General features: G+C 42.8%; 1 protein-coding gene across 2 annotated transcripts in view; it reads right to left on the minus strand.

Annotated features, from left to right (window-relative positions):
- tdp1 (tyrosyl-DNA phosphodiesterase 1) overlaps window positions 1-13,015 on the minus strand; it is a 45,696-nt gene that overhangs the window by 8,083 nt on the left and 24,598 nt on the right. For both annotated transcript variants that reach the window (XM_061963678.1, XM_061963680.1), the window contains exon 11: window positions 8,528-8,576. In XM_061963678.1, the coding sequence (XP_061819662.1) occupies window positions 8,528-8,576 (49 nt within the window). The remainder of the gene's footprint in view (window positions 1-8,527; window positions 8,577-13,015) is intronic.

The following is a 13,015-nucleotide window of genomic DNA, read 5'->3' on the forward strand; positions in this document are numbered from 1 at the left end:
AAAAGCGAGCACGCTAACAGCATGCTTACAGTTACCATTAGTAAAATGCGACATATGACACTGAGGTGTATACCTTTTAAATTAGCTCACAAAGCTAGCATGCTAAAACAGCATGTTTACAGTTACCATTAGTCAAATGCGACATATGACACTGAGATTTATACCTTTTAAATTAGCTAAAAAAGCTAGCATGCTAACAATAGTATGTTTAGTTACCATTAGTCAAATACGACATATGAGAGGCGAATGAATGTGTTGTGGCAGTTGCGGGTGTCACCAACGCGGCAATTGCATTTCCAAACACGTCTTAAATGAACTGCCAACATGAGAACGCTAAACAATGAAGTGCTTACAGTTACCATTAGTAAAATGCGACATGACACTAAGGTTTATATCTTTTAAATTAATTGAAAAGGCTCGAATGCTAACAACAGCATGCTTAGTCACCATTAGTAAAATGCGACATTTGACACTGAGGTTTATACCTTTGGAATTAGCGAAAAAAAGCTAGCATGCTAAAAGAGCATGCTTACAGTTACCATTAGTAAAATGTGACATATGACACTGAGGTTTATACCTGTTAAATTAGCTAAAAAAGCTAGCATGCTAACAACAGCATGCTTACAGTTACCATTAGTAAAATACGACATATGACTGATGTTTATACCTTTTGAATTAGCGAAATAAAGCTAGCATGCTAAATAAGCATGTTTAGTTACCATTTGTAAAATGTGCCGTATGACACTGAGATTCATACCTTTTAAATTAGCTAAAAAAGCTAGCATGCTAACAATAGTATGTTTAGTTACCATTAGTAAAATACGACATATGAGAGGCGAATGAATGTGTTGTGGCAGTTGCGGGTGTCACCAACGCGGCAATTGCATTTCCAAACACGTCTTAAATGAACTGCCAACATGAGAACGCTAAACAATGAAGTGCTTACAGTTACCATTAGTAAAATGCGACATGACACTAAGGTTTATATCTTTTAAATTAATTGAAAAGGCTCGAATGCTAACAACAGCATGCTTAGTCACCATTAGTAAAATGCGACATTTGACACTGAGGTTTATACCTTTGGAATTAGCGAAAAAAAGCTAGCATGCTAAAAGAGCATGCTTACAGTTACCATTAGTAAAATGTGACATATGACACTGAGGTTTAAACCTGTTAAATTAGCTAAAAAAGCTAGCATGCTAACAACAGCATGCTTACAGTTACCATTAGTAAAATACGACATATGACTGATGTTTATACCTTTTGAATTAGCGAAATAAAGCTAGCATGCTAAAGCAGCATGTTTAGTTACCATTAGTAAAATGTGACATATGACACTGAGATTTATACCTTTTAAATTAGCTAAAAAAGCTAGCATGCTAACAATAGCATGTTTACAGTTACCATTAGTAAAATAGGACATATGACAGAGGGGAATGAATGTGTTGTGGCAGTTGCGGGTGTCATCAACGCGGCGATTGCGTTTCCAAACACGTCTTAAATGAACTGCCAACATGAGAACGCTAAACAGTGAAGTGCTTACAGTTTAACCTTGGCTTTGTAAAAACACTGAAACAAAGATCTTCATGGTTTTTTTGAAACCGCACCAACTTTTTCCTCGGACTTTCCAACTAACTTAAGTGTTTTCCATCCATCCATTCATCTTCTTCCGATTATCCGAGGTCGGGTCGCGGGGGCAGCAGCCTAAGCAGGGAAGCCCAGACTTCCCTCTCCCCAGCCACTTCGTCCAGCTCCTCCCGGGGGATCCCGAGGCGTTCCCAGGCCAGCCGGGAGACAGTCTTCCCAACGTGTCCTGGGTCTTCCCCGTGGCCTCCTACCGGTCGGACATGCCCTAAACACCTCCTTAGGGAGGCGCTCGGGTGGCATCCTGACCAGATGCCCGAACCACCTCATCTGGCTCCTCTCCATGTGGAGGAGCAGCGGCTTTACTTTGAGCTCCCCCCGGATGACAGAGCTTCTCACCCTATCTCTAAGGGAGAGCCCCGCCACCCGGCGGAGGAAACTAATTTCGGCCGCTTGTACCCGTGATCTTGTCCTTTCGGTCATAACCCAAAGCTCATGAGCATAGGTGAGGATGGGAACGTAGATCGACCGGTAAATTGAGAGCTTTGCCTTCCGGCTCAGCTCCTTCTTCACCACAACGGATCGATACAGCGTCCGCATTACTGAAGACGCCGCACCGATCCGCCTGTCGATCTCACGATCCACTCTTCCCTCACTCGTGAACAAGACTCCGAGGTACTTGAACTCCTCCACTTGGGGAAAGATCTCCTCCCCAACCCGGAGATGGCACTCCACCCTTTTCCGGGCGAGAACCATGGACTCGGACTTGGAGGTGCTGATTCTCATCCCAGTCGCTTCACACTCAGCTGCGAACCGATCCAGTGAGAGCTGAAGATCCTGGCCAGATGAAGCCATCAGGACCAAATCATCTGCAAAAAGCAGAGACCTAATCCTGCAGCCACCAAACCGGATCCCCTCAACGCCTTGACTGCGCCTAGAAATTCTGTCCATAAAAGTTATGAACAGAATCGATGACAAAGGGCAGCCTTGGCGGAGTCCAACCCTCACCGGAAACGTGTCCGACTTACTGCCGGCAATGCGGACCAAGCTCTGACACTGATCATACAGGGAGCGGACCCACCATCGCAGCCAACTCACCACCAGGTGGTGATCGGTAGAAAGCTCCGCCCCTCTCTTCACCCGAGTGTCCAAAACATGAGGCCGCAAATCCGATGACACAACTACAAAGTCGATCATAGAACTGCGGCCTAGGGTGTCCTGGTGCCAAGTGCACATATGGACACCCTTATGCTTGAACATGGTGTTCGTTATGGACAATCCGTGACGGGCACAAAAGTCCAATAACAAAACACCACTTGGGTTCAGATCCGGGCGGCCATTCTTCCCAATCACGCCTCTCCAGGTTTCACTGTCGTTGCCAATATGAGCGTTGAAGTCCCCCAGTAGAACGAGGGAATCACCCGGGGGAGCACTCTCAAGTACTTCCTCGAGTGAATCCAAAAAGGGTGGGTACTCTGAGCTGCTGTTTGGCGCGTAAGCGCAAACAACAGTCAGGACCCGTCCCCCCACCCGAAGGCGGAGGGAAGCTACCCTCTCGTCCACCGGGTTGAACTCCAACATGCAGGCTCTGAGCCGGGGGGCAACAAGAATTGCCACCCCAGCCCGTCGCCTCTCACTGCTGGCAACGCCAGAGTGGAAGAGAGTCCAGCCCCTCTCGAGAGAACTGGTTCCAGAGCCCTTGCTGTGCGTCGAGGTGAGTCCGACTATATCCAACCGGAACTTCTCTACCTCGCGCACTAGCTCAGGCTCCTTCCCCCCCAGCGAGGTGACGTTCCACGTCCCAAGAGCTAGCTTCTGTAGCCGAGGATCGAACCGCCAAGTGCCCTGCCTTCGGCTACCGCCCAGCTCACATTGCACCCAACCTCTATGGCCCCTGCTATGGGTGGTGAGCCCATTGGAGGGGGGACCCACGTTGCCTCTTCGGGCTGTGCCCGGCCGGGCCCCATGGGGACAGGCCCGGCCACCAGGCGCTCGCCATCGTGCCCCAACTCCGGGCCTGGCTCCGGAGGGGGGCCCCGGTGACCCGCGTCCGGGCGAGGGAAATCTGAGTCTCGGTTCTTGCATTTCCATAGAAGTCTTCGAGCTGCTCTTTGTCTGATCTTTCACCTAGGACCTGTTTGTCTTGGGAGACCCTACCAGGGGGCATGGAAGCCCCCGGACAACATAGCTCATAGCTCCTAGGATCTTAAGTGTTTTATTATCTGTAATTTCTACATTTTCAGAATGTGCTTGTTCAATTTTTGGCCAAAGTAAGACGAGGGAAAAAAAAGGTCTTTATTTTTAAATTATCATGTCATGATTTTAGGCGTTTTTATTTATTTTTTGTTAATATTTACAAACTCGGAAAAAAAAAAAAAAAATCTAATTTAATTATATTATTATATAATTATAATTACAATATTTAAATTGTATATATTGTTTTTATTTATTTATAATTATATAATATAATCAACTTGAATAATACCTGAGGGGAGGGGCTGTCACATGACTTCAAAGGACTTCATGTAATTAGATGAAGCTGCTACCATTACACAATGACAGCAGTTTTGAAAAACTTCACGCCGAACAATGTCTGATTGTGGGCAAGCTCTTTGAGATATCGACTTTTCGTAAAAACCGTGAGCGCCTGAAGGCTTTGAGGAACGTTCCGGGGTTCCCAGATTCCCGATAAGTGGAGAAATGGCCGAGTTAGAGCGAGTAGGAAAAGAAGAACTTGTGTTTTTTTGGCGCCGACATCTAACGTTGGAGTCAATGAGAGATTTAGCTGACTTTCTTGGCTTCGAGGGCCACCAGAAGCCAAATGGGACACACGACCTCTGTAAAAGTGACATTTTCTGAGAGAGGACATGTGTGTCAACGTTTTCACCGAAACACATGACAGTGGGATAAAGGATATGGCCGTGAGGACAGGTTGTTCAACAAAAAAAAAGCTACATTTCCGGGCTTCCACACAGTAAATTAAGAGTGGACGCCATCCGCTTTAATGGAGGAAGGCCGGGCCGATGGCGCTCACCTCCTTCCTACGACCATCCAGCCAAAACCAAACACTGGACGTCAAAACTTTTTTAGCCAGGGTTAAAGTACACACGTTTGTGAACAAAATGAGATGTTAAGCACCGAGCTACGTGAAAGTATGGCTGAGCTACAAGAGGAGGTAATCTCAGTTTGGAAAAATCCGCCATTATAAAGGTACGTACCCATTCAATTGGCCTATTTTTTTTGTTTATTCGTGAACAGCATTGCCAAGGTAACACAAAATGTTCCCAACTTAAAGTACCCCCATCGGCACGAACCAGACCTTTCCGACGTTATATCATATGTTCTCCACATAGACGAAAAACCTGGAATCCTGGGAATTTTGGGAATATGTCAACGGAAAGCTCGCGATTGGAATGGTTTGAATCGGTTGAAAAATGTGTAAATAGTGGAAGTTTGAAAAATGGCCAATTCCCTTTGAATGGGGAAAAATGTTCCGTAAAACCTGGAATTCTAGGAATTTTGGGAATATGTCAACGGAAAGCACGCGATTGGAATGGTTTGAATCGGTTGAAAAATGTGTAAATAGTGGAAGTTTGAAAAATGGCCAATTCCCTTTGAATGGGGAAAAATGTTCTGGAAAACCTGGACTTCTGGGAATTTGGGGATTATGTCAACGGAAAGCCCGCGATTGGAATGGTTTGAATCGGTTGAAAAATGTGTAAATGGTATACGTTTGAAAAATGGCCAATTCGTTTTGAATGGGGAAAAATGTTCCGGAAAACCTGGAGTTTTGGGAATTTTTAGGAATATGTCAACGGAAAGCCCGCGATTGGAATGGTTTGAATCGGTTAAAAAATGTGTAAATGGTGGAAGTTTGAAAAATGGCCAATTCCCTTTGATTGGGGAAAAATGTTCTGGAAAACCTGGAATTCTGGGAATTTTTAGGAATATGTCAACGAAAAGCCTGCGATTGGAATGGTTTGAATCGGATGAAAAAAGTGTAAATGGTGGAAGTTTGAAAAATGGCCAAGTCATTTTTGAATGGGGAAAAATGTTCTGGAAAAGATTTTGGGAGTTCGTTGGCCGGTTCGTCACGTATTAAGCGTGAGAGAAACGTGTGGAACTATGATTGCTATAACTGCATTGCAGCAGGCCAATAATAATTAGATTATTAATAGATTTTTGCTTTAGTTATTGCGTGCTATTGACCTTGTTTGGCTAAAAAAATAAGGAATTAGTTTAATATTGTCTTGATATTATTGTCAATAACACTCACCATAAATACATGTGAAAAATGAACAGTTTGTTTATGTGTTTGGTATCGGTCGATCTCACTCACGGATAGGGATGATGTTCAAAACCGGTTCTCCCGGTTGTTCGATAAGAGAACCGATCCCATGGACTCAAATCCCTTTTTGAGGACCGGTTCCCGTTATCGAGGCCACTATAGTAAAGAAAAATAGTTGGTTCTTTATTCGAATCCCTGGGAACGAATCCCGTCCCACAGAAAATGCCCCAATGTTATGCCCATTTGATTGTAGACACTCTTACTGACACCTTGTGGCGATATGAAAATACTATGCGTCATTAGTTTGGGCACTTCCGGGTTGGCGACGTCAGTCCAGTTCATGAGACAATTGAGAAGTAGACAAGTTGTGTTAGCTCTTACAAGCCTTGGAAAAGATAAGTCTGTAAGTAAACTGTTTAACTTGTTTATGTAACTCAATATTAAGGTGGAAAGTGGTTAAATTTGATACTAAGATCCATCCATCCATCCTCTTCCGCTTATCCGAGGTCGGGTTGCGGGGGCAGCAGCCTAAGCAGGGAAGCCCAGACTTCCCTCTCCCCAGCCACTTCGTCCAGCTCTTCCTGTGGGACCCCGAGGCGTTCCCAGGCCAGCCGGGAGACATAGTCTTCCCAACGTGTCCTGGGTCTTCCCCGCGGCCTCCTACCGGTCGGACGTGCCCTAAACACCTCCCTAGGGAGGCGTTCGGGTGGCATCCTGATCAGATGCCCGAACCACCTCATCTGGCTCCTCTCCATGTGGAGGAGCAGCGGCTTTACTTTGAGCTCCTCCCGAATGACAGAGCTTCTCACCCTATCTCTAGGGGAGAGCCCCGCCACTCGGCGGAGGAAACTAATTTCGGCCGCTTGTACCCGTGATCTTGTCCTTTCGGTCATAACCCAAAGCTCATGACCATAGGTGAGGATGGGAACGTAGATCGACCGGTAAATTGAGAGCTTTGCCTTCCGGCTCAGCTCCTTCTTCACCACAACGGATCGATACAGCGTCCGCATTACTGAAGACGCCGCACCGATCCGCCTGTCAATCTCACGATCCACTCTTCCCTCACTCGTGAACAAGACTCCGAGGTACTTGAACTCCTCCACTTGGGGCAAGATCTCCTCCCCAACCCGGAGATGGCACTCCACCCTTTTCCGGGCGAGAACCATGGACTCGGACTTGGAGGTGCTGATTCTCATCCCAGTCGCTTCACACTCAGCTGCGAACCGATCAAGTGAGAGCTGAAGATCCTGGCCAGATGAAGCCATCAGGACCACATCATCTGCAAAAAGCAGAGACCTAATCCTGCAGCCACCAAACCGGATCCCCTCAACGCCTTGACTGCGCCTAGAAATTCTGTCCATAAAAGTTATGAACAGAATCGGTGACAAAGGGCAGCCTTGGCGGAGTCCAACCCTCACTGGAAACGTGTCCGACTTACTACCGGCAATGCGGACCAAGCTCTGGCACTGATCATACAGGGAGCGGACTGCCACAATCAGACAGTCCGATACCCCATACTCTCTGAGCACTCCCCACAGGACTTCCCGAGGGACAGGGTCGAATGCCTTCTCCAAGTCCACAAAACACATGTAGACTGGTTGGGCAAACTCCCATGCACCCTCAAGGACCCTGCCGAGAGTATAGAGCTGGTCCACAGTTCCACGACTAGGACGAAAACCACACTGTTCTTCCTGAATCCGAGGTTCGACTATCCGGCGTAGCCTCCTCTCCAGTACACCTGAATAGACCTTACCGGGAAGGCTGAGGAGTGTGATCCCACGATAGTTAGAACACACCCTCCGGTTCCCCTTCTTAAAGAGAGGAACCACCACCCCGGTCTGCCAATCCAGTGGTACCGCCCCCGATGTCCACGCGATGCTGCAGAGTCTTGTCAACCAAGACAGCCCCACAGCATCCAGAGCCTTAAGGAACTCCGGGCGGATCCCATCTACCCCCGGGGCTATATATACTGATATATGATACTAAGATGTTTATTGAAAAACGATTTTTGTGCACTGTTTCAATGGATGTTTTGAGGACTTAAAATGGCTGCCAGTCGTGTATTTCCACCATCCAAATAATTTTTGGGAAGAATTGTTGATAAATGACTGTGGTGTTCTTAGTGTCATAGTGTGTGTAGTTAGTATGTTCCAATAGCAGCAGAAGTGCACTTTTTGGAGAGCTCTATTATTTTCAGTTTTGTGCCCAAGGGACTGATTTTATTTAACACTATATTATTATTTATACACCTATAGTGATCACAGAGACAGGTGTTTTTGTGTTACTGTATATATTTGTTTTTCTGAAAAAATCCCACTTAATATACTTTGGGTAACAAGTCAATATATATATATTTTTTTAGGGGGGTAACAGTCAATATTTATTTATTTAATTTAATTTTTTTCTTATAAAATAAAAGTGAGCTTTCGTCCAACCAAATATTGTGTTTTTTTCCATATACAACAACCTATCTGATAAGAGATTCGATAAGGAATCGGTTCGATAAGAGGATTCGATAATGGGCTCGAACTCGATCATTTCTTATCAAACATCATCCCTACTCACGGATGAACCGTATCGCAATCGGCACACCCCTAAAGAAAATACATCTCTGAATGAACTTTATTTCCTGTAGATGAACGTGGAAGAACTCACCAGGATAGCCTTCTAAACTCGTCCTCACGTCTTCCACTGACGGGTACAACTGCAGCAAAACCAGGTGGGGAATAAAAAACAACAACACATGTTCCTAACATCGTCACAATCAAAGCCGTTAGACACACAGCTGGTGCAAAACGTACGACATGAACGAGGTGAAGCTCAACTGAAATGCAGTACGAATCTTGTAACGCTAAATGTTGGCGTTTTTGGCAAAGTTAGCACACTGTACTTCCAAGAAGATACAAAGTCACAGAATCCATGATTTTTAGCTCGAAATAAATCAAATTGGCTAAGTGCTAGCTTAAAAAGTTAGCATGCTAACATGGGAACAGCTAGCATACTTCTAAATTGGCGCCAAATAACGGAATGCATGGTTATTAGGTTAAAAAGTACCAAATGAACTCAAATGCTAGCATAATTTGCTAGCATGCAAATTTTAGCATGCTAACAGGGAAACAGCTAGCTTACCTTTAAGATGCCGCCAAGTAACACCATCAATGATCATTTGGTTAAAACACAACATTTGCGTAAATGCAATAGCATAGTAATGTTAAAAAGTATGAAATTAGCAAGAATGCTAGCATCACATTTTGGCATGCTAATCGGGAAACAGCTAACTTACTTTTAAGATGGCGCCTAATAACAATTTGTGATTATTAGGTTGAAACACATAAAATTTGCTAAATTGCTAGCATTGTAATGTTAACATGATAATGTTAGCGTGTCATGATGTGAACAGCTAGCAAAGATGGCGCCAAATAACAAAAAACATAATCATTACGTTGAAAAGTACGAAATTAGCTTAAAAGCTGGCATAATACCTTAGCATGCTAAGATGGAAACAGCTAGCTTACTTCTAAAATAGCGCCAAATAACGGAATGCATGGTTATTCGGTTAAAAAGTACCAAATTACCGTATTTTCCGCACCTAAATACCTCCAATTTTCTCAAAAGCTGACAGTGCGCCTTATAATCCGGTGCGCCTTATATATGGACCAATATTGAGCCACAACAGGTCTCGCAACTACAGCCTCTACTGTAGCGGCTATTCTATGCGCCTTATAATGCGGTGCGCCTTATATATGAACAAAGTTTTAAAATAGGCCATTCATTGAAGGTGCGCCTTATAATCCGGTGCGCCTTATAGTGCGGAAAATACGGTAACTCAAATGCTAGCGTAATTTGTTAGCATGCAAATTTTAGCATGCTAACAGGGAAACAGCTAGCTTACCTTTAAGATGCCGCTAAGTAACACCATCAATGATCATTTGGTTAAAACACAACATTTGCGTAAATGCAATAGCATAGTAATGTTAAAAAGTATGAAATTAGCAAGAATGCTAACATAACATTTTGGCATGCTAATCGGGAAACAGCTAACTTACTTTTAAGATAGCGCCTAATAACAATTTGTGATTATTAGGTTGAAACACATAAAATTTGCTAAATTGCTAGCATAGTAATGTTAACATGATAATGTTAGCGTGTCATGATGTGAACAGCTAGCAAATATGGCGCTAAATAACAAAAAACAATCATTACGTTGAAAAGTACGAAATTAGCTTAAAAGCTGGCATAATACCTTAGCATGCTAAGATGGAAACAGCTAGCTTACTTCTAAAATAGCGCCAAATAACGGAATGCATGGTTATTCGGTTAAAAAGTACCAAATTACCGTATTTTCCGCACCTAAATACCTCCAATTTTCTCAAAAGCTGACAGTGCGCCTTATAATCCGGTGCGCCTTATATATGGACCAATATTGAGCCACAACAGGTCTCGCAACTACAGCCTCTACTGTAGCGGCTATTCTATGCGCCTTATAATGCGGTGCGCCTTATATATGAACAAAGTTTTTAAATAGGCCATTTATTGAAGGTGTGCCTTATAATTCGGTGCGCCTTATAGTGCGGAAAATACGGTAACTCAAATGCTAGCATAATTTGTTAGCATACAAATTTTAGCATGCTAACAGGGAAACAGCTAGCTTACCTTTAAGATGCCGCCAAGTAACACCATCAATGATCATTTGGTTAAAACATAACATTTGCGTAAATGCAATAGCATAGTAATATTAAAAAATATGAAATTAGCAAGAATGCTAGCATAACATTTTGGCATGCTAATCGGGAAACGGCTAACTTACTTTTAAGATGGCGCCTAATAACAATTTGTGATTATTAGGTTGAAACACATAAATTGCTAGCATAGTAATGTTAACATGATAATGTTAGCGTGTCATGATGTGAACAGCTAGCAAAGATGGCGCCAAATAACAAAAAACATAATCATTACGTTGAAAAGTACAAAATTAGCTTAAAAGCTGGCATAATACCTTAGCATGCTAAGATGGAAACAGCTAGCTTACTTCTAAAATAGCGCCAAATAACGGAATGCATGGTTATTAGGTTAAAAAGTACCAAATTACCGTATTTTCCGCACTATAAGGCGCACCTAAATACCTCCAATTTTCTCAAAAGCTGACAGTGCGCCTTATAATCCGGTGCGCCTTATATATGGACCAATATTGAGCCACAACAGGTCTCGCAATCCTAGCCTCTACTGTAGCGGCTATTCTATGCGCCTTATAATGCGGTGCGCCTTATATATGAACAAAGTTTTAAAATAGGCCATTTATTGAAGGTGTGCCTTATAATTCGGTGCGCCTTATAGTGCGGAAAATACGGTAACTCAAATGCTAGCATAATTTGTTAGCATGCAAATTTTAGCCTGCTAACAGGGAAACAGCTAGCTTACCTTTAAGATGCCGCCAAGTAACACCATCAATGACATTTGGTTAAAACATAACATTTGCGTAAATGCAATAGCATAGTAATGTTAAAAAGTATGAAATTAGCAAGAATGCTAGCATAACATTTTGGCACGCTAATCGGGAAACAGCTAACTTACTTTTAAGATAGCGCCTAATAACAATTTGTGATTATTAGGTTGAAACACATAACATTTGCTAAATTGCTAGCATAGTAATGTTAACATGATAATGTTAGCGTGTCATGATGTGAACAGCTAGCAAAGATGGCGCCAAATAACAAAAAACATCATCATTACGTTGAAAAGTACGAAATTAGCTTAAAAGCTGGCATAATACCTTAGCATGCTAAGATGGAAACAGCTAGCTTCCTTCTAAAATAACGGAATGCATGGTTATTAGGTTAAAAAGTACCAAATTACCGTATTTTCCGCACTATAAGGCGCACCTAAATACCTCCAATTTTCTCAAAAGCTGACAGTGCGCCTTATAATCCGGTGCGCCTTATATATGGACCAATATTGAGCCACAACAGGTCTCGCAATTACAGCCTCTACTGTAGCGGCTATTCTCTGCGCCTTATAATGCGGTGCGCCTTATATATGAACAAAGTTTTAAAATAGGCCATTCATTGAGGGTGCGCCTTATAATCCGGTGCGCCTTATAGTGCGGAAAATACGGTAACTCAAATGCTAGCATAATTTGTTAGCATGCAAATTTTAGCATGCTAACAGGGAAACAGCTAGCTTACCTTTAAGATGCCGCCAAGTAACACCATCAATGATCATTTGGTTAAAACATAACATTTGCGCAAATGCAATAGCATAGTAATGTTAAAAAGTATGAAATTAGCAAGAATGCTAGCAAAACATTTTGACATGCTAATCGGGAAACAGCTAACTTACTTTTAAGATAGCGCCTAATAAAAATTTGTGATTATTAGGTTGAAACACATAACATTTGCTAAATTGCTAGCATAGTAATGTTAACATGATAATGTTAGCGTGTCATGATGTGAACAGCTAGCAAAGATGGCGCCAAATAACAAAAAACAATCATTACGTTGAAAAGTACGAAATTAGCTGAAAAGCTGGCATAATACCTTAGCATGCTAAGATGGAAACAGCTAGCTTACTTCTAAAATAGCGCCAAATAACGGAATGCATGGTTATTAGGTTAAAAAGTACCAAATTACCGTATTTTCCGCACTATAAGGCGCACCTAAATACCTCCAATTTTCTCAAAAGCTGACAGTGCGCCTTATAATCCGGTGCGCCTTAGATATGGACCAATATTGAGCAACAACAGGTCTCGCAACTTCAGCCTCTACTGTAGCGGCTATTCTATGCGCCTTATATATGAACAAAGTTTTAAAATAGGCCATTCATAGAAGTTGCGCCTTATAATCCGGTGCGCCTTATAGTGCGGAAAATACGGTAACTCAAATGCTATCATAATTTGTTAGCATGCAAATTTTAGCATGCTAACAGGGAAACAGCTAGCTTACCTTTAAGATGCCGCCAAGTAACACCATCAATGATCATTTGGTTAAAACATAACATTTGCGTAAATGCAATAGCATAGTAATGTTAAAAAGTATGAAATTAGCAAGAATGCTAGCATAACATTTTGACATGCTAATCGGGAAACAGCTAACTTACTTTTAAGATGGCGCCTGATAACAATTTGTGATTATTAGGTTGAATCACATA

Source organism: Nerophis lumbriciformis, linkage group LG06 (assembly GCF_033978685.3).
Source record: "Nerophis lumbriciformis linkage group LG06, RoL_Nlum_v2.1, whole genome shotgun sequence".
Lineage (NCBI taxonomy): Eukaryota > Metazoa > Chordata > Actinopteri > Syngnathiformes > Syngnathidae > Nerophis > Nerophis lumbriciformis.